The following is a 27719-nucleotide window of genomic DNA, read 5'->3' on the forward strand; positions in this document are numbered from 1 at the left end:
TCCACTTCAGGTCGAAATAAAATGCTCCACCTGAAGTTATGACAGTTTATGTTGTTACCTAGTTCCTCCATAACAACAATGAAACCTCTGAAAATGCTCTACTTTCCTTTTATTGTCTTCCATCTTGCACTACTTTCTGGTGGGCAATCATGAACAGGAGTCGACTGCTTGCTTTTTCACTCTGCTTTAAGCGATTCTTTCGTATTTTCTCATGAATTCTGGAGACGCAGGAAAGCTGGGATGACTGATGCAGCAGCAGCAAGTTCTGCCAAGTCAAACATGGGGGTTTATATGTGGACAAGTGGATACGGTGGAGACCCCCACCTCAGAGTTCCTTGAGACTCTCATTAAGAGGGCAGATAGGATGTTCTGGTGTGTTTAGGGATGCATTTAGAAAAATCTACGCACAAGGAAAAGAGCAAGCAAAGACAGGATACTAGTACAGTTAATCAAAAACAGAAACAATTAGAAAAGAGAGTAATGGTTTCTATCATAAAGAGATATTGTACACCCCTGCCTCAGAGTAAATTAGGCAGAATGGATGAAAGAGGTGGGGAGGGGGGCTCTGGAGAACCTGGGAGCAGCAGGCCTCTGCCACTTGGATTGTCCCTCTGGTAATCCCTGGATTTCCTGGGCTGAGACAGAGGTAGACCAGGCACAGCGAAGGACTTAGTGAGTGAGGGATAAAAAGAGAAAGGAAGCCGGAGGAGAAGAAAATGAGGCAGAGGAAAAACAGAAATGGCGCTCCAAACATTAGTGTTGCAATTTCTGCATTATGTGGTTTTGTATGCAGGTATTGCTCTAAGAGGACTGCGGTGCTTGTAACTATTTGCACATGTGTGAGTGTGTGTGTGTGTTGTTGTTGTTGTTGTGTGTGTGCTTTTGATAGTGTGTTTGAGCGTACTGAGAAGTAACAAGGATAGAAAATGGGAAGAAAACAGATGTGCAGATGTCATGAGCTGAAAAGGCTTCTTACTTTTAAATAAAAAAAATCAAAACAAGTATAGAAAGAATAAAAAATAAAAATCTGTAAAACTATTTCGGAATTGCTTTGACACCAGGGGAACACTTCAGACTGACTTTTGCCTTTAAATTCGATCATGTTTCCCTGTTCCTTCAAAATCAAAACAAATAACATTGAGTTCTGAGTGGCTGACAGAAAAGATATTGCATGAAATAAACCAGATAGTTTCGAAGTTCTGACACCATCGTGTCATGATATACTCAAGGTGCCTTTAAGAGCTTGTGAAGAGGAAGGTCAGATCAGACCGCAGCAAGCTTAAACGGTTTTACCACCGCTATTTTGTATGTAGACAGTAAAAATATAAAACAAATCGGATGGAAAAGTATTTTCTTATGAGTTAATTTACGACCCTGTCCTGTGGCTGTACATTGGAAAGCACAATCTCAAACACACACTCTCCTGGTAACTACCTCCTTTGGGGCTCCTCTGTGGGGAACAGAGATGAGATATCGCACTTCTTCTATTCTTGGGTTGCCCAGGATGTTATTTCAACTCCCTACCTCCTTCCCTTCAGTCACCCCTGGGTGTTGTGAACCCGGTGCCTTCTTGTAGTCCGTATAGCTGAAGCCCAGAGGGAAGGCCGGTTAGACCCAGAGGAGCTCAGTAGTGTGTGTTTTGGGTCAGAGGTCCAGCTCTTCTCTTTCTCAGGCGGTGAAACACAAGTGGCTCTCGGGGAAACGAGAGTGTTTGAGGAGAAAGAAGCACCATGAGACTGTTTTCTTTATCGAAGGCTGATTAAATAACCAAAGCAAAGTGCTGCAGAGAGAGCGCGAGCACAATTTCAACCACTTTTTTTTTATTTAAAGATATTATAGATTTCTGTTAAAAAAAATAAACAAAAAGGATTGAGAGAAGACCCCAAAACACTATTGCTGCAGAGTTGTGTTGAGTGTTCTTTCTTTAGAGCACAAAAAGTAAGATATTATTTGTCTTACTGTTTCATATTTCAAATTTCTGTATTGACTTATCTCTAAAATAGTTATTCTCGTATGCAGAATTGAGATAGGGACTGAAATCAGGATATGTTTATGAACAAAGAGATTAAGGAAGACAAGACAAGGAACACAAAGGAGTGATGAGAAATGAAGTTATGGAGAAATTTAAAGTAGAGTTAGATTATAAAACAATGTCCCAGGCCTTTGACATCTCAGAGAGCGCCTGTACAATCCACCACTTGAAAATGGAAAACAAAAACATGGCAAAACTGCTAATCCAGTCAGTCATGATTTTCAACATAAACTGAAAGACCAGCAAACAGAGCATCAATTAGAGAAGCAGCCAGGAGACCTATGGTGGATTCACAGCGTAGGCGGCAGAATCTGCAGACAGGACTTCAACCCTGCAACAGTGAGACCTCTATGGAGAAGCTGCAGCAAGAAAGGTTTTGTTGGAAGAAAGTTATACAAAGCTCTGTTTGCAGTTTGTCACAAGTCATAAGGGTGACACAGCAAACATGTGGAAAGCGCTTCTCTAGTCAGATGAGAAAAACAACACTTCAAAAACACGAAATGTACCAGTGGGACCAAGGAGACATCCAATATGCATGCCCTAATATGTCTTTGGTTTTGTTCTTGGTTTCTGTTGTGCATGTGCTTCACTTTTGTTGTTTTAGATTAGTGAAAAGCTTTGAAGCCCATAATAAATTATTTACTATAGTCGCAAGTTTTTTATTTTTATTTTATCACTCTCTCTCTTTTTCTCTCTTGTTCAAATACTCACAGAGGCAGAAATCTATTTATTCCTGCACCTCATCAGCTCATTTAATGCCCATAACTCAAAATTTCAACTCACCTAATGCTAATTTGAGGTAACAGCCAGGATTCAATGTACTTTGAGGTCAGTTGCTGTGATACACACTCATGTTAATACATGACATTCCTCCTATGCTCCTGGATTTTATTCATCTCCCCCCTCTGCCCAGCCCTTATTTCTGTTTTCTTTCCAGCTCACACTAATGAATTTTTGGAGTGCTGCGTTTTGATTGCAGCTTCCAAGACCGTCCATGTGCCCTTCTACTTCCAGCTTTGTTCTTATAAACCTTTTTAATTTATTTTACAGTCAGAGTTTCTCACGCATGGATAAAATCATTTTGAAAAAATAACAAATCCGAGGCAGGAAAACATCTTGTTGCAACTATTTACGATCCAAAACGTCCATTTTTGTTATTGTGACCAGGTCTGTTGGCTAAAGAGTTTGTCACTTTAGCAAGGAAGCATCCAAACTGTCAGTCAGCACACATTCACATGTTCAGATGCATGCTGGCAAACACAGAGTAATATTTGCACTTTCCTTCTTAAACCTCCTTTCTTCTTTGCCTCCCGTTCGGCGACTGACGGGCTCCCTCATTCTGGCCCCCGCAAACTTTGTCACCATGGTTGCAACTGCATAGATGTTCTTTTCCCAGGAGACAGACAATATTGAAATAACAGCTTCCTTGACGACGCAGCCGTCCGTCTGTGTACTCGCTGTCATGTCTGTTGTGTCCTAGCAGAGTTTACCATGTAAGAGAAACTACTGAAGCTGTCAGGGCTACAATAATCCTGGCGATTATTGCAGTATTTGCTTTGTCAGCTCCTGACCAAGAGTCTGCCCAGAGTCTGATGCACTGTTTCCCTTGGAAAACCCTGAAGACGTAGAGGTAGTAACCCAGTGCTGCAGCAGCATCAGTAGATCCTCAAGAGTCCACCTAGCAGTGTTAGCGTCTCTGGGTTTTTCATCCGGCTGCAATATTACCATGAGTAAAGATTATGAAACCCGATCAGATGGAAATAGAAACTAAATAGGGTGGATAGTGACATCCTAAAGCCGGTTCCTAGTTTAAAACTGTTTGATGCAAAGATCTGAGTGACGGATAGCAACAAAAAGAATCCTTCTGAGGTTGCTTGCCTCTGGCAAAGCAGCAGTGAGTGACATACTGCACATTGCAAAAAAAATATTCATTCTTCTTTAACGTTTTCATATTTAGTCGTGTTACAACCACAAACTCCAGCATATTTCATTGGGATGTATTTTAGGTAGACAAGCCCCGAGCTGTGCTTTATAGAACAGTTTCCACTACAGTTTCACATAAATGTCTCTTGAATTGGACCTGAAGACTACATTTTGTTTCCAAATTTCTCTTTGCACAAAAAAAAGAAGCTCAAACTCAATGATCTTCAGTTCTAAAGTCTTGCCTGGATTTAGATCTAGTTGGCTGAATGGTACAATGAATTTAAATAGCTGACTGAGTCGCTTCACGACTCAATTGTTTGACTGTGTTGTGCAGAACCAGAGAAACATCCAAAGCATGGAGGACACCGGCTCTTGAGGTCTGATACTGGACATCACTTCTTTTTCCTACAATAATCTTACTATCCACATCCAGGAGTTTTCTATTCCCTGCTGTTGACGAGCATCTCCACAGCATGATGCTGCCAATACCATGGTTTTTAGGAGGGTGTTCAGAGTGAAGTGCATCTTTGCAGAGGTCAAAAAGTTGGATTTTTGTCTTATCTGACCAAAACACATTTATCTATTTTCAGTTTAGCTACAGTCTGTCTATTTCTGGGTGGCAGACTGAACAGTGATCTATAAGAAGCTCAGAGCTTGGGAAATACAAGCTCCATGTTTACCTTAAAGTTTAAACATGGATATGCACTATTTACCAATGAGGTGACTTCTGGGGGAAATTGGTTGCACTGGATTTTATTTATCGGTATAACACTAAAGTGTGTTGAATACGAATGCAATCAAAAATTTCAGATTTTTATTATGACAAAATGGAAAATTCAATGCTTTTCTTTGTACTTTTTTTCCACAGTTTTATGTTTAACCATCATATAAATGAAAAAAAAAAATACATTCACATTTGTGTTTGCAACATGATGTGGTTTGTAAAAGTTCAAAAGGTTTTAAAAAATGTGGAGGGTATATGAAAAATAGCAGAAAGGCAGCAGGGATTAGCTGCTGAATGTCCATAGCTGGACATTCAGCAGCTATGGAAGCTATGGAATAGAAAAAAAAAAGGTTTAATGAAACAAAAAGATGGGGAGATAGGAGCTTCACAAGGTTAAAGCTTAGAACTTGGTTCTTGTTATCCCAGTGGAAAGGTTGTGCAGAGTTTAAACCTGTAATGTGAACAGTATTGGGATATATGACTGGGAAAACACAGCTTTCTGAATTGCGACCCAAAATTTGACCTCAGTCAGTCGTGCATTTTAATATTGCATTTTAATATTGCATTTTAATATCGCATTTTAATATCGCGATTACACCATGTTGTAGGTATTGGTGGCACTGTTCTTAGATGGTTCCGGTCTTACCTGGAGGACAGAACATTTTCAGTGAATATTAGTGACTCTGAATCATCTGCTGCTTCAATGCCATATGGTGTCCTGCAGGGCTCAATTCTGGGCCCACTGCTTTTCTCTCTGTATTTACTGCCTCTGGGTTCTATCTTCAGGAAACATGGGATTTCATTTCATTGTTATGCTGACGATTGCCAGATTTATTTGCCCCTGAAGCAGAAAGATGTCCATTCCATCAAACATCTCCTGGCATGTCTAGGTGATATTAAAGCTTGGTTGGCCTTGAACTTTTTAAATTTTAATTAAAATAAAACAGAGGTGATGGCGTTTGGACCCAGTGGCTCCTGTGAGTCCTCCTCTGTTGACCTGAGACCCTTGGAAGTTTATTTTAAACCTGTTATTACAGATCTTGGTTTTAAGTTGGACAGTGATTTCAAATTGGACAGTCAAATCAGAGCCGTGGTTAAGTCCAGCTTTTATCATTTAAGGCAATTGGCGTCAGTGAAATCTTTTCTTTCCAGGCAGCATTTTGAAACAGTGATCCACGCTTTTATTTCAACCCGATTGGATTACTGTAACTCACTTTATCTGAGAGTCAGTCAGTCGCCGCTCTCACGTCTGCAGCTAGTACAGAATGCTGCTGCACGACTTTTGACAGGAACTCGAAAGAGAGAGCATGTGACCTCTGTCCTGGCCTCACTTCACTGGCTGCCTGTATATTTTAGGATTCATTTTAATATTCTTATGTTTGTTTTTAAATCACTGCATAATCTTGCCCCGGCTTACCTCACTGAGCTTCTTCACCCCATATACCCTATCGGTATCTCAGGTCCGCAGATCAGCTGCTCCTGGAGGTACCGAGATCAAGAAGGAAGCTCAGAGGGGACAGGGCTTTCTCTATCATGGGCCCCAAGTTATGGGGCCCATGATAACTTGCCTTTGCAGGTTAGAGAGGCCCCTTCACTGTCCACTTTTAAAGCTCGTCTTAAAACCCATCTATTTTACTTGGCTTTCAACTCCAGTGGGATCTAGTTTTAAGTTGTATGTTGGTTGGTTTGTTTTTAAACAGTAAGAATTTTTATTTATTTATTTATTTATTTATTTATTGTTATGTTGTGTTTTAATGTACAGCACTTTGCATCAGCTGTGGTTGTTTTAAGGTGCTTTATAAATAAAGTTGGTACGGTGTGGTGCAGCTGCATCGGCCTTTAGCTGCTCCTCCAATCAGTCGAGAACGCTAACACCAACGTCCTCTCAGTCATATTTTCCCAATTCAGGATTTCTTTGTGATAATTAAAATCATAGACACAGATCAGGCAGGTTTAGAAAAAATATGTATCTGCTGAAGCTCAATGCAGAAAGAAAAGAAAATCTCCACCTGATGTACCTCTGGTTTCTGTAAGGGAGCTTTACGATGATTGACAACTTGGCCTTGGCTCCCTGGCCAGTCAGGGGAGGCGTGGGACTGTGGAGCGTGTGAGTGAGGAGGTTAACCCCTGGTGTCGAAGACAGCTGTGGAGTTTTTTTTGGCCGAGTGGCGGCTGCACGCTATAAATTCTTTCTAAAGAGGGTTTACTTCTGATTTTAATGGGTGCTGTAAATTTATTGCACGCTAGTACTGGAGAACACGAAGAGGGATTATATTTAGAAGGCCTCTCTCTTTCTTCACCCTCTTCTTTCTATAGCCATTCTATTCTTCCTGCAAGAACTTGCAATAGCTTACAATGGTGAAGTGGAAGAAAAATAACACTCCATCATTAAAAAGAGCAGCATTAAGCAAAGTCAAATTTTTGTGTTGGAAGGTAATTACTTCATCAAAAGCATAACTGCAGTGTTGCTTTGATTCTTTCATGCATGTTTCAGAAATCCGTTGATCTTATGTGACAACCAGTCAGCTATGAAAAACGCCTGGATGGACATTAGCTCCTCCTCGGAGCTGTAGTATCCAAGCTTCTGAATGTCCGCCTCACAAAGCAGCATCTCCCTCACTCAGCTCCTTCAGACTAGCCAGCAGCAATTAGCAAACATCTGGTGGAATTACACATCTGCTGAGCTCATTATAAGAGCTGCTTCTTTGTACAATGCTGGTACATAACAACTGAAGATAACAGTTTCTTGACTGCTATAAAATAGTACTATGTTCCGGAAAAACATGTAGTGCTGCCCATTTAATGGTTCAAAAGCAGTAATAGCCCACAGTGCCTGAAAAACCCACAGCTCAGGTGAAATCTGTTGACAGGACAACCAGTTTATACAAGTGGGGGAAAAAATGCTTTGCTCATTTCACACTTGTATTTTGCTTTTTAGTGTGACATTCCTTTACTTTAATTGCTTTGTCTGCAGGTTTTGTTTGCATTGAATCAGACGCTGTTGCAGCATGAGGGTGTCCGAGCGGGCAGCTTGCAAGGATCCTACACCACGGAAGATCTCATCACACACTACAACTGTGGAGATCTTAACTCTATCATCTTCAACCATGACACCTCACAGGTTTGTTGCATCACTCTGGAGCTAATTTATCAAGATAAAGTGCAGTGTGCTGCTTGTTCTTGATTTCAGTTGTTCTGCAGAACAACCAAAACTGTTTAAATCTTCTGGGTTTTCTGGAGTTTCACCATAAAGCATAAAAATTCCACCTTTTAAACACAATACAAATGATCTGATGCCACTACGTTATCTTTCCTATACATACAAAACTAGATATTATCTTCCACATTTTGCCACTTACAAAGCTGTAAGTTGTCCAACAGCAACATGCTCCAACAAAACCTTTCCTTTAAATGTGTAAAGGTTCTGGCACTGTATTCTGTCAGATAGCAAAGTGCTTTAATGCTAGGACTGAAGTGGACTGCAGCTCTGATAACAGCTCACCCAGAAGCCAAGAAGAAGTCATTATAACATTCATCATCAGTAAACCTATAAATTAGTTTAATTTTCTGCAGATGCTTGGCAAAGCTTGTTTAGTTTTATGCACTGAGGCAGTGTTTCCACCAAGTTTAACATCAGCAAAGACTTTTGTTGAAATGTTGCATGCCGCTGTTAATCAGCTCTTGAGTGCTTCAGCTTTGGAATCTGATTTAGTGCAAAACTTAAAGATCGTTTCTGTACTTTGTGCTCCATTCTTTTCTGTTTTAAAACGCATGTAATTATTTTCATACCCCCTTCACTACATAAAATAATGGACTCTGGCCTGCAGACTGCCTACAGAGTGTAGTTTTGTCAGTAATTCAAATAATAATAATAATAGTGATATAATTCAACTATTTTAAAATGGTTCAACAAAGGATGTGAGTTTTGTTTGTATAAATTGTCCATAGTTATCTACTTAAAACTAGAGTTTAGTAAAAGGATTCTGTTTTCCTGTTTACAGATGCAGCTCAGGCAGCCTTACAAAACTATACTTTGCGATGTTTTGAGCCATCGATATCAGATTACGAGTTCTTAACCTGAACAGTAAGTGTTCTCTATATGACGAGCACCAGCTATTTTTAGCCTTAAAGCATCTCAGTGTTACAAAACACAAATCTGTCAAGACTCTGGATTTAAGTTGGCATAAATCTCTTCCCTGCTCCTCTGCCATTACATAATCATCACCTCAAACATTTAGGCTTACCCATCCGTTCCACAAATCTGCAAAACTGCCACATTAATCCTACTCAACCTCGGGTTACTTGATAGTCTGACACTTTAATAGCTCTGAATGTAACTAAAAACTCATCATCTCACCTCTCGCTGACACTGACTCAGCTCCTTTGCTGAAAGCTACCATCACCATTTCCTTAGAGCTGTCAAAAGGCTATTCAGCCCATAACGTATGTACATAAATGCTAAACGTCCACATGCTAGAGCCGTGCCGGTTATACAAAAAGGCCGTTTTGTAGGACTGACTTGTCAATGTCCCTCACAGACCCTAAAGTTCCAGGCCACACATCATGCAACCTCAACTCAAAAGTTTACATACAGACTCTTAATCATTTACACAGTAGAGACACATAAGGTGTGCACACCATGCCTCTATTCTCATGCCAAATTACAATAAACACGCATATTTTTATTATTCCCGTCTCTCCTGCTCACGTTATGCTCATCCAGCTCTTTCACTGAGGAGACCATTAAGAGAATATTAGCCTTTAGTTTCACCTGCAGACATAGCTTCAGCTGTATCCATTAGTATATGGCAGCAGTTTGCCCCTGCTCCATGTGTCATAATAAAATACACCAACATTCACGAGCATTTGGTTAAGCAATCAGATACCCGACTGCAGAGAACAGTTGTAGCATGGTGATCTACGACAGGTTTGGGCCTCTGGACTTACCATGCCGTTTTTTAAAACAGATCGGTCCAGAGGCCTCCAACAACCATAATACTCTCTCCAAACTCCGATTCAACTTAAAAGAGAGAAGTTGATGCTGAACTGCGGTCCACTGTTAAGCAAATGCACTACAACATCTGACATCTACTAATAAATTATATTATGGCAGAAGAAATGTTGAAGGGCAGAAATATGAAAGCGAGTATATCACTATTTTTTTTATTTCTTTCCGATTTGTGTTTGGCTTGGTAGCATACAAAAATTCTAATCATTTGTGTCTGGAGTTGAGAAACGCATAAAAAACCCCATCAAAGTATAAAAGCAGCTGAGAGTTGTCCAAGTGTGATGACATTACAAATGAAACATCAAACTCTGGCATCAACGCACAATAAAATGCTCCCCCAAGAAAAAGAAAGTAGCATTAGTAAAGTCTACAAAAGGAAGGCGAGTTCATGGATGACTATTTATGCAATTTTTCAGTGATTAGGAGGCAGACAGGAGAAATATTTTAAGGGCAATAGCTCAGAGACATAGCAATCTGGCACAATACCCAGGGTTTTAAAAGTGTGACAAACCCAGTGTGCCTGTCATTTGCCACAGTGGAGAGTGACCACATGAGAAATGTTGCTTCAAAAAGCAGAAACTGCATTGCAATGTTCGCTCTAATTTTGACTTTCATGGTTAAACGAGAGGCAGTGCTTAGCGGGAGTTAGGAGTCCCTGGAGTCACTATTGTGGTGACAAGGTTGAGCAGCACAGTGCTGACCATTATGTCTAATTGTAAATCCATTCATCACTATCATATAAGTTGTTAGAAAAACGTAGCAGCTACCCTAACCCTAATGGAAGCAGAAGATAATTTCACTTTTCAACTTGTAATAAGTTCAGTCCTGAAGGTTCTCCCGAATACATTCAAACTGGAAATCCATCAACTCAGGTTTCTTATAACATTTTGTTTGGTATTTTAACTCATTTCAAGCTATTGCTGTGATTTAAAAAAACAAAAAAACAGTCAAAATTCTGAGAAACAATCTGAAACAATGTGATAAATGGCCTCTACTTCTGTAGTGCGATATCAAGTCTGAGGACTTCAAAGCATTTTCCACGACAATCAACAATTCACCCATTCACTCACTAACGGTGGAAAGCTACAAAGTAGCCACAGCTGCCCTGGGGGAGACTGATGTAAGTTGCCATTCATTCGGCACCACTGAGCCCTCTGACCACAATCGGCAGGGAAAGTGGATGAAACGATGATATGCTTGAAACAGGCAACCAGCTGGTTACAGGACAAACCCCTGAGACATCACAAATACCACTTTAATGGTGGGGCAACATGTTTAAGACCCACTATAATTTAATAAAGTGATCATTGGATGTCAACAGATATTTTACACTGTCAGAGGACAGATGCGAAGTGAAAACCACAGAATAACAATGTGTTTTACAATCAGCTAATACCTGCAGTCACCTTGATGTTGCAGTTGTCTTAATGTTCACCCACTTCTCGTGAGTTTTATTGCTTCAATAAGAAAAGAGCAGAAAACGTATACAAAAGGAGAACTGAATAGAAAATATTAGGAATAAAACCAAAGAAAAGACCTTAGGAATGAAGTAAACTGCTGTATAACAGGAAACAAAAAAAGAGGGGAGGTATAATTCCAATAGAAGGGGTTTTGGAGGGCTATATCACCGTTTCCCTACATTTCCTGTCTGGGTTGGAACATTGGACAGTAAATGATCTTTCACTGGATAACCTTCTGCATTCACTGCTGCAATCACACCATGAAAGAAAACATAATTTGTAGCCACAAAGCTCCCTTCATTCAGCCGAGTTAATACATCTTTTTGACATATTTCATGTCAGACCAAATTTAATTATATTTTTAAACATCGGGATATGTGGCCTTCTCTGAACCAGTTTCACCTCCCCCAATAAAACACAAGCAGGTGGAATTGATTTTATCTTCCTTATACATTAAAATATATTAAGCTATTTTTTCTTTTCTTTTTTTAAATGAAGTTCTACAAAGGCATGCAAAAAGATTTCAATAGTAGATCAACATAAAAATCAATAAAAACAAATTGCTGTATATTTTACAATTGAACAAAAAGCATCCGGGCCTTACGTAAAACAAAGGACTGGAACAGAAACAACTCAAAGGAGAGAGGGGAAATGAGTGAGACCCAAATTTTGACTTGATGCTCAAATACCTTGTGATAATAAATCCTTCCATATATTTACAAACCATTCAGTATGAAATATACACACACATTTAGCCACCATTTTCAGCCATTATTCAGTCCCTTGTCAACCTGTAACTCACTTGTTGACAGCAAAGCAATGCATGTTCTGCATGTGTCTCCTTGTCACTCTCTAATACAACCCAGATAAACACATCTGTTCAACACAGGACACAAACATTGATTCTCTCGCCAAACTCTCAGTCATTTCATTTCTTCCACAGCAGAACAGAAGACGGCAGAGTGAGTTTTCTCATGTGACCTCTTTATACTTGTTCACATTAACATGCATCTTTAGGGATTTCTTTTAAGAAGTCAGTATAGCGAGTATGCTCCCTGGATGCACAATTATAGTCGGTCAATCAGAAGTGATTTAGGTTACATTTGACCAAATTGTTTTTGCAGCACAAATATCAAGATACTAGCACCATGCTGCAGGACAAACTGGCAAGTTAACACTTACAGATTTTCACCAAGGTGGTGTGCTTTATTAAATAACAGTATTTTTATTTGGAAGAGTAGTAAATGAATAATTAAAGGTGAGGCCCTTTAGTGTATAAAAATCAGCCTAGAAAAATGTCAATAGAGTGAGGATTTTAAGTCATTGGGTAATGTAATGCCCCGGGTCAAAAGGCATGCACTAAGGCTGTCTGCGCCTCTCTTACAGCATCTGTGAGCATCTGATGCCGAAGGCATCTGTGATTTGTTTTGTGTTGCAGCAGGGATTTTATGTGATTAAATGTTAGATGAAGAGCTTAAGTTTAATTCAGCTAAATAATTTCAGTTGTGTCTTTTGCCGTGTTTATTTTTCTTTTACAGGGATTGTATGAAATTTGTTGGATTAGATGTGCTAATGAATAAATATCGGATGAAAAGAGGATTAAATAAGTAAATTGTGAGTGTCGTCATATTTTCCCACAAAAGTTAATAAAAACCCATGTTTGACTGTGAATGTGCTAATTATCCTCTTGCAGAGGTAGTTCAGCCATGGAAGATTATCAAGTAATTAAGAATATCCATTGAATTTATGAAAAAAAAAAAAAGTATGTGTTGAAAAAAATCTCTTCTTTTTAAGTCTACATTAAAGTTACGAGAATTATGAACTCCAAAGGAGAAGACGTCAGGGAAAGCCTCATCCATCTCTAGAAGGAGAAGGAGAAATTATTTAGTTTCAGCATTAGGAAAAGACAGGTTAGGTTAGGTTAGTTTAGGTTAATTTATTTTCATTATTTCAATACTCTGTGCTGTTGAATTAGACTGTACTAGCTCCTGCTACATTTTTACTAATTAAAGAAGTATATCAAATTGCTTATTTAATTTGCCATTATTTTGTCTACACAATTATTGTGTTGCTGCAATCTTGAGTTCTTCAACTGTAGTAAAATAGTCTTAGTGGATAGATCACAAATTTATCGGGGCATTTATGAGCCTTAAGCCGTTTAAACAACGCCTCTGAGTCACTAAAACATACTTGGATCAGAATCAAGAGCCAGTTGTAATTGGGGGAAAGTTGTTTTAATGAGTGTCATCTGTGAAACTGCAAGCCCAGCTGAGTCATGGAAAGAAGAGGGTTGGGACACTCAGTTTATCCACTCAAGTTTTCACAGATAAACCAGCTAAACAGATTATGTTTTAATCCAGAATAGGATAATACCCAAAAGGCAGGAAACACATTCTGTGTTCGAAGCTAGATTAAACAGAGTTTAATCATTGTTTTTTTTTTTTTTTTGTACTATTTCAGGTAGAATCAGAGAATATATCTTGAAAGGTTCATTGGAAACAAACATAACCTTATCTTTTTTTGCTTGTTTACTCAACTATATCCCAGAATACAACATATATGGGAAGGTTTTCGGGTCAAAGTCGCATTGTACGTCCTGGTAGCAGTGTCAGATTGAAATCCAATCACATTCACGACATAAACTAATTGCTGTAGTGCTTGTTTAGAACAATATCAAGACCCGTTTCCTCTCCGTACAGTTGCTTTGTTCAGTACCTTGGTGTGATTTTTGTATTAACATCCACACAATGAAACCTCATCGAGGGAGGAAACAAACCAGAGCTCATATTAAACGGACTAAATTTTCACACTAAAGTGTGAAAATGCCCTAAGGGATTCGTAATATGTTAAGTTTAAGATAGATTTTTAAAGTAAAGTCTTTCAACATCTTATTTTCTCACAGTCCCTTTCTCTTTTTCAGCTTCCTCACTTCATCAACAGCTCTCTGCCAGCACATGACCGTATGACCGCCATGCAGATCGACAACTACTTCCGTCAGGAGCTCATCTACAAACGCAATGAGCGAATGGCTCGACGCGTCTCTGCACTGCTGCAGAAGAATCCCAACCAGACTTTCTTTTTCGCTTTCGGAGCAGGTATAGCATGTCCTTATACAACATCTGGAGTTTGCATTAATGCCGATTGTTAATTGTCAAGTAATGGCCACATTAAAACTGATGTTCTGTAATTTGCTGGTTATGGGTTGCTCCTCTAGCAGCCAAACTCACAAAGCCATAATTGCACCAAGACCTGTCAGACTCTCTTTTTGCATTCAGTGACGTCTTTCCAAGCACATTGTTTTGCAGTTAGGAGGGTGTGTTTGCATGTAATTGTGAAGAATCGACAGGAGGTTTACTGTGGTCTGGAACAATTTCGGTTAGTGTTGCTGTCTAGTCATGTTTAACAAATTTCCCGTTATTTGTAATTTCAAGTAAAACTGGAGAAAATGCAGAGTGTTCAATTGGTCCCAGGTCTTTGGCATGCAAAGCTGATGTTCAGAAATTCAAAAGTACGTGGACACACGCTTGCACACAGAAGTCCTGTTTACAACCATCTCCCACCTTAGAAATGAAGACACCATTAGCTTGTTTGTTTCAATTAGCATTCCTAGCAAATGCTGGTTAGGAAAGTATGTGTGTTTATGTGAATCAATAGGTAAACAGGTGGTGTTCCTGTTTACTGTCGAACTGTGCATCTCTGTTTTCGATTCTGTTAAAGGGTAGCACTTCCTCTGGGCCGTGCAGACATGGGTGTACCAACATGTCAGTGCATACAGTGTGTGCCACAGCGTATTATTACCGCAGAATGCCTGGTTCCTTCCTTTGGGTTTGTTGCTCCCAGTTCTTTTTGTGATTTTTGGACTGTTGCACGATCCAGCTGCTAAGTGTGTGTCGTCACAGACGTAACTAAACACTTCAAGTACGCATTAGGCTTGTACTTTGGGTGTAACAGGAGGATGGATGGAAGTAATATCACATAAATGTGCGTTATGTGAATAAATAAAGAAACGCACTATATTTATGAAACAACTAATTGTCAATTGGTAGTCTGGAGACTGATTTAGTTTATAACTAAAAGGTCTTTGAAACTTAGGGTTAAGAAATATAGAGTGAATCTGAAGTATTTTGCAAGTTATTAAAATGAATTATTTGAAATGAAAGTGATACTGGTTTGGGTGGAATGTGACTGGATGAATTACAAATGAAACAAATGTAGTTATTTTGTGTTTCAGATAAAGCTAGGCCCAAAACCATTCATTCTTCTGGCAGATTTAAACTTGAAATGGTTTTTGTTCTTCCAAGAAGGTTGTTTCTAATAATGCGAGTAGATAGCGGGGAAATCAGGGAGAAGTGACGAGAGGAATAGGCAAGTAATGACTGACAATGAAGTGCTTAAATACTAGGAGGTAGAACACTGGAACAAAGAAACTGGGCTGATTGCTGACGGGTTGCAGGTGTGATTGACGGAAGCGAAGCAGACAGAGTGAGACAGAAATGGCACAGGGAGGAGAGGGAGAATATACGGGGGATCATGAAACGATTCTAACACTAAAGAATAACTACACTGAAGAAACAAAGAAACTGGCGTAGCAAAAATAACTATAAAAACTAGAAACACTAAGAAGTACTGAACTTAAAGAAAACAGGAACAAGATCTAACTAAAATATAAAAAAGTAACACAAAATAAATAATAATAAACTATTATGAAATCAAGTTACCAAAACAACTCAACAAACCAGGAACCAACATAGGAAACATAAAATGAAACTAGAAAGATGTAACCCAAAGTGAACCAAAAACTAGTCTAAAATAAAAGTTCCATTTTTATTTTAGACTAGACTTGTTTTTTCTAAGAAGTGTCCTTCTTTCATGCATGATTCCTACAAAATGTGGCTTAAATTAAAGCTGAGAAAATTGCTGATGTTTTGATATGTAAATATGTAAATTCCTGGGATATTAATCTATAAATAGTTTGTTTTTTTTGTCAAGAAATTGCAAGCGAGGACTAAGAAAATGTCTCTTTTATGCTGGTAGGTTTAATTTTACATAATTGCTTTTATTAAAATTAGTTTGTTAAAATTTAACAAGCCACAGTCCCTATACTTTATGTAAATATTTCATCCTATTTGATGATTGTTATGAATATCACCATATTCTACAAACAAGGCAATTAGTCCAGTTTTTGTCATTTATTAGAGGGTTTAAAAATGACAGTGGCTGCAGTGCGCCACTCCAAAAAGAAAAAAAAAACTGATGAGCAGGTGTTAACTTTAAACCACTTATATTCTGCTTTTCTTCGTTCTCTGTGTTGGCTTTACTCTACACGCAGACCTGTTGCCACGGCAACACCTCCGCTAACCCGCAGAGCAGGGGATAATATATTGACCAGAATGCCCTGCACTACAGTTAGCTTTCTGCTTTTGGAGCGATCTCCGGTCCTCTTGCATTCACAAACCGCGCATGAGTTCACTTCAGCCGAAATGAGACCAGAGTTTGCTTTTTTTTTTTTTTGGTCCGCATCAGAGTCGATTGCACATTCATACTTCCCCAGATGAACCAGACCTTCTGGACAAGTGAACTGGAGTTCGATTAAAGCAGACTCTACATGGCTGGTGTGAATTCACCCTAAGATTCAGACCCTTCCACAGATTTACTGTCAGATTAATCAGAAAATAATATTTTAATGAATTCTGTTTAAATCTAAATAACGTTGAACTTTACCAAGTTCCTTTAGGTTTTTGTCGTTTCCCTTGCTTCTTTTTTTTTTGTATGTTTGTCGTTAGGTTGAATAACATCAAAAATGATTGTTTGGGTCTTCAGATGACAACATTTTCACATTACCAGTTCGACTCTTGCATATTGTGCGTGTTTTAAACAGTTCAGTAAGTTTTCGGTTAAAAGTTTTCTTCCTCAGCAAAGCCCTAGACTTTGAGACGTTTTCCATTTTGAGCGCACTGGAAAACTACAGTGCCTCCAGCCGCATGCTTTAGAGGTGAACGTGTGTGTTGGGTCGCCTGCAGGTTGCAGGCACTACATGCGACAAGACTGACAGCTAGTGTGAAGTGATAGGAACCATTACATTACGCTACGCCTGCTGAGTGAGCTCACACACGTGTGCTTACACACATGCAAACAAAGCGGTACATTCAAAGGTGTAAAACACAGTGCTGCTCACATTTGAGTGTGTATTTCCTGATATGCACAGTTGCTCTAATATCCATGTAACAACGTGAAATTTGTGTTTGACTTATAACAGTTGGGGGAAAACAATCTGATTAATGTAATTTGAGGAAATGCTTACTAATGAGTTTATGTGATATTACGACATCATGTGACAAAAAGATATTCAAATATAAGCAAATAATTTATCACATAAAACCTTTACACATCTACAGAAATCAAAGCTACAAGTACTGCAAAAAAAAAAAAAAAAAAAATAGAGTTTAAATTCCACATCTGACCACATTTTATAACTCTTGGAAAATGAAACTTGTTAAAAACAACGAAAAGCAAGTTGTTTTCAACAAGTTTCAAGTTTTAAGTCAAAACAGATAAAAATCCTCAGAAATCTCTCCCACATTTGAATCACAAATCACTTCCTCTCTCTAACGTCTCTTTTCTTCCAGTTCAGATCGCTGACACACATCTTTATGGTCTTGTAAATGTCCCTACTGGTCCCAGTTTCCCACTGGCCATGGCGAGCAGTGAAATTGTATCATCCAGTGATGCCAGTTTGTATTATGTGACAACCCCGACTTCCTAGAATCTGGCCTCTCCTTCGACATTTTTGGACCTTGTTCTTAGAGCAGCGATGGTTGCCGTTATATTTTAAACGCCTTTCCTCTAATAATTTCACAACAGAGAACATTCTAAGTAACAAAGGGATATAAAGATGTGAGGCTTTGGGAGGGTTAAGGTTATCCAGACTTTAAAATAAATAGAGCCGAGGGAGACGGATAACAGGCGAAGAATAATGGTGATCATATAAAATTAAATCTTTATAGTAGGATCTCGGATCACGTTAGATGGAATGTGTGTTTACCTCAGAACAAAGCTTTATAGGGAGCTTTATGGCTGACTTTAAAATAGTCATAATATGGATATTTTTTATTGTAGATGTGTTTCCAGGTGTGGACTTCCAAGTTTCTGGTTACTACTTTGTTTTTCAGTACATTTCTGCATTACGTCCATATTGAATGGGCCGTGTATTGGCGGTCGCTTTCAGCCACTAACTTTACAAGATGGAGAGCTGAAGAAAAACAGGTATTTTAAAAATACAGATTTCAGGTCAAAGTTCTGAAAGTTACCAAGCTGTAGCAGCTCGAATGGAGGAAATTTTTCTATAACTACTAAAGATATATACCACGTCCATGAAGTGATTCAAGCAGATACAACTCTTCTCAGCACCTTGCATTCTGCTCTTTCTTGTACTTTGGAGAAATCTACATTTTCTTCTTAGGTTAGAGCTTAACACAATATGCATGGTTTTGTTGTAGAGGTCATTTCACCTATATGTTCAACAATATTAATAACTGAAATAAAAACACTACAAACATCATCAAAGTCTATTTGACTCCATTCAGAAGACAGCAATCCTTTGAAGAACTTTGCATAATGTGTGTTGCAAAAACATTTAATATTCCTTTGGGATCAACACAGTTTTTTTTTTTTTTTTTTGAATTTCCGATTCAGACTAACTTTATTTTGGTAAATTTGACAACATTACACAAAATGTAGACGAAAATAAATACTACTTAAACCAATAATTTATCAGAAAAAGAACGAAAAACATCCACTGTCCATATACATACATAATACACACATTTATATTTAAATACATACTCACATTACATATATACATGGTTACATAATGCATATAAACGTTTACATAAAAACTTAAGCTTTATAATAGCTTTATAACTTTACATTTTAAGGCTCTTTCAAAGCCCACCAAAAAAATCTTTGAGATCATTTCACGGTTTCACACCGGTAACTGAAACACATTTAAACCGTACTTTACTTTTCTCTTTAGCATATTCAAATGTTAACAAGCCTCAGAAATTATATTTCTCTTTCTTAACTTAAATAATTTCTGAAATCCAAAAGGAAGACTTTTGTTCTATGCTTTATTATGCATTATTTCAAGCATTTTTATTTGTACAATATCTTTTAGTTTTAACATATTACTTAGAAACCATATATTAGTTGGTCCATAATATCTCATTGTATTAGTAAGCCTAATAGCATATTTGTATGTAAATATTTATTTTATTTCAATTTCTCCATATTTCTGAACAATATGGCAAATAATGCATAACCGAGGACTAGTATATAATATTTTAGACAATCCTGCAATCAGTGTTGTGGTACTCGAAGTTGGTCTTGGTCTTAAGACCGGTCTTAAGACCATTTTTTGATGGTCTCGGTCTCGTCTCGGACTCGACCGCATTTGGTCTCGGTCTTGTCTCGGTCTCGGGCGCTGAGGACTCGGCATTTTATTTCAAGACCAGTCAAGACCGCAACTGTGAAAATATCACTAAACGTGCAGCATACTGTCCACTTCATTTGTTAACATCTTTGTTTTCAGTGGATGCAAAACGCACCGATTAAAATCCAAGCAACTACTATTTCTGTTACTTCCCCCTCCCCTCCCCACCTTTTACTCTCCCTCCCCTCCCCACCTTTTACTCTCCCTCCGCCTCCCCTCCCCACTTTCCACGCGCGCAGCGCTCCAGGACATGCGCAGTGGTTTCCTCTCAGCGGCAGAAAATGTTTGTCTAATCGTCAGTAATATAATAGCGCTGCATAAACAGTAAGAAATCCGATGGCCACAGCTAACTCAGCAGCGCTTCGCTTTCACAGACGGTGGGGACAACGTCTAACTTTTTTCATCACTTAGAAAAGTAGCTCAAAGAAGGTAAGCTCCGTTAACGTGATGTTAGCAAAGCTAGCTGTACAGAGACACATAAGCATTGTGATGAAAAATGTTATCACTCACTGTGCTGAATTATTGTGCGGAGGTGTTGACTGACTTGTCGCATTATGAGACAACGCTATGTCCAAAAGTCTGCAATATAGTGATGTGACATTCAGAAACAGTCGATTCTTCTCCACGGCTCTTTACTTATTAGATAGGACTGGAGTGTCACTGAGAGCCGTTGTTCTATCAGATAGCCATACGCTGTCAGGATAGCATACATGCATTAAGCATTAAGAAATCCGACTGTCAGAGGAGTTGTCAGTCCACCATATGCAGCAAGTTATGATGAACATAAGTCATTAAATTGTTTTCAATGATAACTATATAGACATGTGTTGTCATGATTTCAAAGTGTATTTAAAGCAGGGTCTGGCTGCAGCTGGAGTCAGCTACAACACACTGACTGACCTGACAGAACACCCGTTCTTTGTTCTTGTAATGCTCTGTGTACACTGCATTATTATTTTATTTTATTATGTACGTTAATATTTAAATTAACAAATAACTAAAACACAAGAACGAAAGAGCACGCAGAACATGCACATTGCTCTTTGATTGTTTTTGTTCAAAGTGGCAGCTGTAATGTCTGCCATGGTGTCAGACTACCAGGCTTCATGTACTAGGATAGAGAGTGAGAACAGTCACGATGAGCGCCTTCTGTTTGGTTACTTCTTGCTTGTTGCTCCTTGGTCAGTGTTCATAGTTGAGCGTTATTTACCGTCAGGGCATTGCCTCAATTGCTATGTTTAATGGTGCAGACAGTGGTGGTTTCTTATATGAGCAATATGGGCAAATGCCCAGGGCGTTATGTTTTTAGGGATGGCACGAGACCATCACACTTTTTAGCACATAAATGGAATATTTAATATTGGTAAAATGTATTAAGTATTTAATATCTAGGTGTTTTATGGTAATATGGATCTTTCAGATTATTTTGAGAAGCAATTTCGATCATATTTTACATTTTATTGTGTCATGTAGCGCGGGCCGCTGGTCTTGGTCTTGACTCGGTCTCGACTCCCCTCGGTCTTGGTCTTGACTTGGTCTCAGACCCTAAAAGTCTTGGTCTTGTCTCGGTCTCGATACACTCTGGTCTTGGTCTTGTCTTGGTCTCGGGTTAGGTGGTCTTGAACACAACACTGCCTGCAATAGTTTTAGTTGGTAATTTTGAATTTCAATTTAAGAGGAAATAGTGTTGAGAGTGCGGTGCACTTTTAGTTTTGCTACATTGTGGTTCGCTGTAACCCAAGCCACAAATGAAATAGTTATTGTTTTCAGGTCAAGTTAATTGGCCCAAAATCAAGTGAGCACATATTTATATTAGAGCATTTATCAATGTCTGTCAGTGAAAAACAGTCAAAGATTTTTATAGAGCTCAGTTGCTTTATATGAGTTTGTGCTCAACATAAAACATCAGTTAATGGCGAATAAACTCAAAGCTTAACACTAATTTTCTAATAAGCCAAATTAAAGGAAAGGAACCCCTACTTTTGCAAAAAATAAAAAAAATAAAAAATAATGAGCAGTTACTGAGTTCAAGCTATTAACAGCAACAGTGATTAATGCAGAAATTCTGCCTCTTTCCTTTGGGCTGTTTTGCTCCCGAAGCTTTTTGTGGGTTTTGGACCGGAGTTGTGTTACTCCATCCAGCAGCTAATTTTGTGTTCTGATTAAACTTCACATTCTAAGTATGCCTGCGCTATGTGCTTTGCTTGTGATGGTGGAATAAATATATTAAGTAAAATTTGTGAATCTGTGGGCATTCTTACCAGTGAGGGTGTTATAAAATGTGTTTTGAGACAAAAATGTGACAAAAAACTTTGAAGATTTATTTTTACAAAAGAGATCAATTAAACATGACTTTTCAATATAAGACACGAAAGAAAGAAAGCCCTAAAGTGACATATTTTCAACTTTTTTTTAATTCTGACTCAAATAGCTCTGCATTCTTTACGCAGCATACAAAAGCTTCATGTCTCATTGTTATGCATGTTCAAAAGGTGCTGTTTTCATGCTTTTAGAGAAGGTGTTGAAGTTGGAGTTTTGTGAGTAATTGTAGCCGGATATAAAATTAATTTGTTTCATTTCAGGATTTTTGATTTTTGTCAGTCTTTCATGTCATCTTTTGAGCGTCTCGATCAAACTCTGATTTTCTTTTTTCCTTTTTCAACTTTGGCTGTTTTTTTTCCACAAATTTACAAACATTGATTTTAACAGATGGAACAGTGTTCTTTCTGCCAATATCTAGGAAATTACAAAAAAACACTAAAAATAAATGGGAGTTTAAGGCTTTTTGTTACTTGCAGCTTATTATAGTAGCACACTTTGTTCCCATTTGTTTTGCTGAATGTGTGGAAAACGACAAGCAATGTTGAATTGTATTTTAGACCCAACCAGGCGATTCCTTAAAAAGTTGTTAGCTTAAAACTGGATATGCAGCAAATTATGGTACAGTATACAACCAGAATGCGTTGTTTTGATGATGTCCAATTCATTCAAAGTTGGTGCATTTCATGTCTAGATAAACAGCTTTCTTCTTACTTATAAATTGCTTGTAAAATTAGTTTGCAAGTTGAATTTTTATTCTAATCTACAGAATAAAAAAAATGTACAATATATAAATGTGTCTAAGAAATGTTGAAAGGGCTTTGGTTTCACTTCGGTGTCATTATTAAATGGAAAGGGACAATTTGGAAGTCAATAGCCACTTTTGGTTCATTTAAAAAAAATTGAGTTACTTGACGCAGGATCTGGCAGCACATCTTCTACTAGTAAAGGCGGTGCAGAATGGAAAACTCTGGGTAACATGCAGCTTTTGAGGAAAGGAAAAAGCCAAGACACACTGGCAACAAACATGACAATGATGTAGGACGTTGGTGTCCCGGTCCAGTCCTTATGGGCCGGTGTCCTGCCAGTTTTAGACGCGTCTCTGCTCCAACGAAGCTGGTTCAGAGGGTTCAACTACCTTGTTAGAATGCCAGAGTTCTGCTAGGCTTGCTAATGAACTATCATTTGTTTCAGGTTTCTTGAATCAAACTTAAACATGCAGGATTCTGGCCTTTAAAGACTAACTTTGGACACCACTGATATAGGAACCACTCAAAGGTCTTTACGCTAGAGTAACAGTCGCCCAATTCCACTCATTCACACACCAATAAGCAGAACAGTGGGAGGAGAAATCTGGAATCAAAACCCCAATTTTCAGATTGCAAGACTCCTCTTACTAAGCCACATTGACAGCAACATACCAGAAGTCTCTCTTGGGGTGAAATTTTATGAACTACTTGGCCTTTTGTCAACGACTTTAATTCATTACACACAAAATCCGCTTGTAATTTTATATAAAGTTCTATCACAAGCAACCATTCACTACCAAGGCAAATTGCAGCCAACCATCACAGTACTTTTATTCACCGATATGGAGCAGCCTGAAAATCTTCTTGAATATTGTCTAGTTAGAATATCGCTATGCATTTACCAAGCTGATCTTAATCAGACATTTATTTAAGCTTTTCCATGCTCCTCCTCTGTTTATTGGCCTTTGTCTCCTCCAAGTCTCTAAGTGCTGCACAGCACTCCAAGTCCAAACGCTGTGGTCACCACTGTTCACTCTTAGGATCATGTAATGGGGGCTAATCGGGATAATCCGCTACAGCATGACGAAGCGTTCAAAACCCCAAATAAATGTTCCTCCTGGACAAACCGTCACAACATTACCACATAATAACAGTTAAATCTGTAGCTCAATGAGCACTTTTCTCTGTTCATTATATGTCTGTGTGTTCTCAGTTCATTGGATCACAAAAACAAAACAAAACAAAAAAAATACTAATAATCTGTAATCTTACCCAAACGCACATGTGAATTATCTGTGCTAAAGAGTGGAGCACTTCAAGGGCAAACGTTGTGTTGTTGCAGTTCCACGATGTTCTTCATCGGGTTTTCATTTGCCACTTCCCTGGCTGCTGCAGCCCGTCCTTATTGAAAACATCCCCTGGAATTTCCTGACGGTGCACTTACACACAAGTGGCCGAGTACGTTGCAGACGAAAAGAAAAAGTCATATGATCCGCAGATATTTATCGCCAGAATAGTAGTAGCAACTGTCAAAAGTGTAGCCCTTTTTGTTTGGAAGTCTGGGATTTTAGAGTTATTCTCTCTCTCTCTTTTTTTTATTTTTTATTTTCCAGCCAATGATAGTAAATTGTACAGACAGCATGGGTCCATGTGTTTTAGGTCCCTTTGTGGCATTGTGGTGTCGAGGTGATGAGTTGGGGAGAGAGCCTGCCTGCAGAGCATGTCACTCTCTGACTCTTCCCCTCTCAGACCATATTTGCCTTTTCAGCCCTTTTCCGCATCTGTTTGTCTGCCGTTGTGTCTCAGCCTTGACTTCAGTCTGTCTGCAGCAAAACTCGGCTTTCTGCTCGTCTATCAGTGTCTGTCTCATGTCTGCTTTCTTAATCCTTCACATCTGTGTCTAAAGATGTCACCATCCCCTTATCTTGTCCACCTCTGTCTTGACTTCATGTAGTCTTAACTTTCACATAGCTGGTGGTCAGGCAGTGCAAATTATTGTAGTGATTTTCTTATTACAGTTTGGTCCCAACACATATGCTGAACGAATATAAACACAACATTTTTGTTCCCATTTTTTGCGAGCACAAAATAGCAATTTCTCCCAAATATTGTTCACACATCTGTCTAAATCTGTGATGGTGAGCTGCAGCTTAAAGCTCAGTGACTTCATTTCTTAAGTGATGTGTTTGGAATGTGAATCTTTTGAACAAATTGGTTTGGACATGTGGTCAAGGTGTGACACTCGTGTTTTCCATCAACATGTTCTGCTCTCTTTGAAGTAGTGTGCTGGAAAAGATTGGCGGAAATAGCAAACTTAAAAAAAAATGAAATATAAAACACTTTCCAAGGCTTTTTACGTGAAAAAAGGAAATGCCTTTTGGGAATAAAACGTGATATTACAAGTTCTGGCAGACACACGCATGACAAGTCTCCTACTTTTGTCTTCCTTAGGGGGCGACATCTGGATGTGTTCTTTGGTTTCCAAAAAAACTAGATATGCATGTTAAATAACTCCGTATCAGAAACTTGAGGGAAGCCTTGAATTGCTTTAAGACAATAAAGTATCGTGATTTGTGATTGCATCATCAGTATATTATGCACACTGGGCTGTCGGGAGATCTAGTGTTTCTCTAAACACCAACATGTTTTAAGGAATTTTGTCAGAATGACTGCGCTGCACTTTTGTATTAATGGAGAAACAACTTACCGTTATCTGCCGTCATTCATGGCCATGCTAACTAGTGTTAGCATTCACGACAGAATCTCATATAGAGAACTACCAGGAGTCTAGCAGAAAGCAAGAGGTAGGGTGAATGCAGTGCATATAAGGAGTAATTGACAGCACTAACACAATCCTCCTAGCTCTCATAGTTTTTTTTCTGACTGAGCGGTGTATTTCCTGCAGATAGTTAGCGAGGAGGCAGAGGAGTTTGATCTATTCACAGATTCTCATCTTATTCTGACTAAACTGCAGGTTGAAGAATAGTGTTTGGAAATAGCCCATGATTTAAAATTTGCAAATAAAATCTAGAACTTTGGATTCATTTGTAATGTGTGCCTTTTTATTCTGATGACCGAAAATACATTTTAGTGGCATTTCCCAAGTCTTCCAATTGCTAGACAGATTCCTCTTGTGTTCACTTCAAACCAGCAGATCCCAGCTCAAACATAAGTTGCCGCCTCCGCTGCGTTTGAGCTCAGATCTTGTGCATTTTCAGAAATGTAAGCATTTGGGTTTTGTGTATTTTGGTAACTCTTTGCTGCACTGATTAGATTTGTCTCTGTAATTAAATCAGTACAGCTCATTAGGTTGTTCAAAGATTTCACGCTTCATTGGGAAGTGAAAGTACATGTTATTGCCCAGCAAATTTGACGCAACATTAAACATACGGTGGTCGCTTCGGGCTCTTTTCTAGTCCTTAAAAGGATCTAAATGCTCTCAGCAGAAACTACATCTGCTGCAACAGGGACCTGTTCCTTAACTGCATCCACCTGTTGTCCCAGGTGTAAATCAGATCCTGATTAAAGGGCAGGAATAAAATCCAGGCAGTCTGTAGGCTGTGAGAAACGGCTAATGTGATACACTGGTTTTAACCAGGACCGATACAATTTGAAGGAAAAAAGGGGTGGGGGGGGGAACCCCACATACTTATATTTGGTTAAATTCACAGTCACATACCTGAACACTTGCAAACAGAAATATGTTTGTGAAATTGAGGCCCGCATTTGATTTCTAATTAAAATAATTACAGAGGAAAAAGGCAGTAATAAGTGGAAAAAGGAAAAAAAAAACAGAGGAAGGGTGTCACATGTTCTTTCATTGTTTATTTCCTATTAAATGCTATATTTAGACCAACTTAAAGGTCAAATGAAGGAAAAATCTAAAAAAATATATATATTTTTTTATTCATACATAGAATTTCTTGATCAAAATTCCCGACCAGGAGCACTGAGGGTTATGTTGTTGGACCACAAAGATGTCATGCATCACTTCGCCTCCTTCAAGAGCTCTGAAGAAAAATTTATGGAGATGTCAAATTTTAATTTTAATATTCGGAGTTCCACTTTTTAACTTTTTCTTTTCTGTTTCCTTTTGAACTCCTTTTCTAAACTCTCCGCGTGACAGACGTACGTTCCAGATGGAAGCAGGAAGTTCAGTCTAAATATTTAAACGCAGTGGAATCCCAAGTCCCCAACAATGAGGGACTGAGCCGTTCCGCCAGGTTTTGTTTTTACAGAGACCGACGTCAAGACCACCACATGTTACTGTTTTATGTCCCAGGACGTGATCCCTGTAGCTCTCCTGATCCGTCTTTGACCAGAACTTCAACCAGACCATGCACATGTATGCTCCATCAATGCTTGTCACTCATAAACCCTCACCACGGCGCAATGAGACAGACTTACGCCTTGCCGCATGGAGAGGAAATGAAGTCATTACCGAGATGAGGAATGGGTGACAGAAGGCCGGTGGTGAATGGGGCTGTTTGGCAAATACCCATTTATACACTTAAAGAAATCCGGCACAATCCTGAAATGTGGATTATAGTTCTTTAGACTCACACTTGATGTGAAAGGCATCAGAACTATGGGGGCAGTTGTTTCTGCAGCTCTGCTCGGTTAATAGAAAAGCTGATGTGTGATTTATAGAAGGAGTCCAGTGCTGTTAAACTGTACGTGGAAGTTCACTGCAAGGCACAGGGGTGCTGGGCTTATTAAAATCTTTGTTGCATTACTCATGGGTTCTGCAAAGGAAAACGTGGGGGTACTGCACATGGGTTAGTCATAAAGAAACTTTCTCATACAACACAAACAGGTGTACAAGTTATTGACTGCCTCTAACAGCGAGGTTAGCACATTTGCGGTTTCAAGCACAAATCCGTCATGACTGAGATCAAGTCTTTTGCAAACAAAAGAGACATGCATTAGAATAAGTATATTTTGAGCAAGCTTTAGATATAAATTGTAATGATTCATATTATACAGCACTTACATTAATACTGGGTAAATAATGGA

The 27719-nt window shown here is 38.7% G+C and overlaps 1 protein-coding gene across 1 annotated transcript in view; it reads left to right on the top strand.

Annotated features, from left to right (window-relative positions):
- The window catches only part of trabd2b (TraB domain containing 2B), an 85573-nt gene that overhangs the window by 43506 nt on the left and 14348 nt on the right, over nucleotides 1-27719 (top strand). Inside the window, exons 3-4 of the mRNA XM_014985377.2 lie at nucleotides 7654-7800; nucleotides 14068-14242. Of these exons, the coding sequence (XP_014840863.2) occupies nucleotides 7654-7800; nucleotides 14068-14242 (322 nt within the window). The remainder of the gene's footprint in view (nucleotides 1-7653; nucleotides 7801-14067; nucleotides 14243-27719) is intronic.

This window comes from Poecilia mexicana, unplaced genomic scaffold, assembly GCF_051168715.1.
Source record: "Poecilia mexicana isolate PSO_F unplaced genomic scaffold, ASM5116871v1 scaffold_4, whole genome shotgun sequence".
Classification (NCBI taxonomy): domain Eukaryota; kingdom Metazoa; phylum Chordata; class Actinopteri; order Cyprinodontiformes; family Poeciliidae; genus Poecilia; species Poecilia mexicana.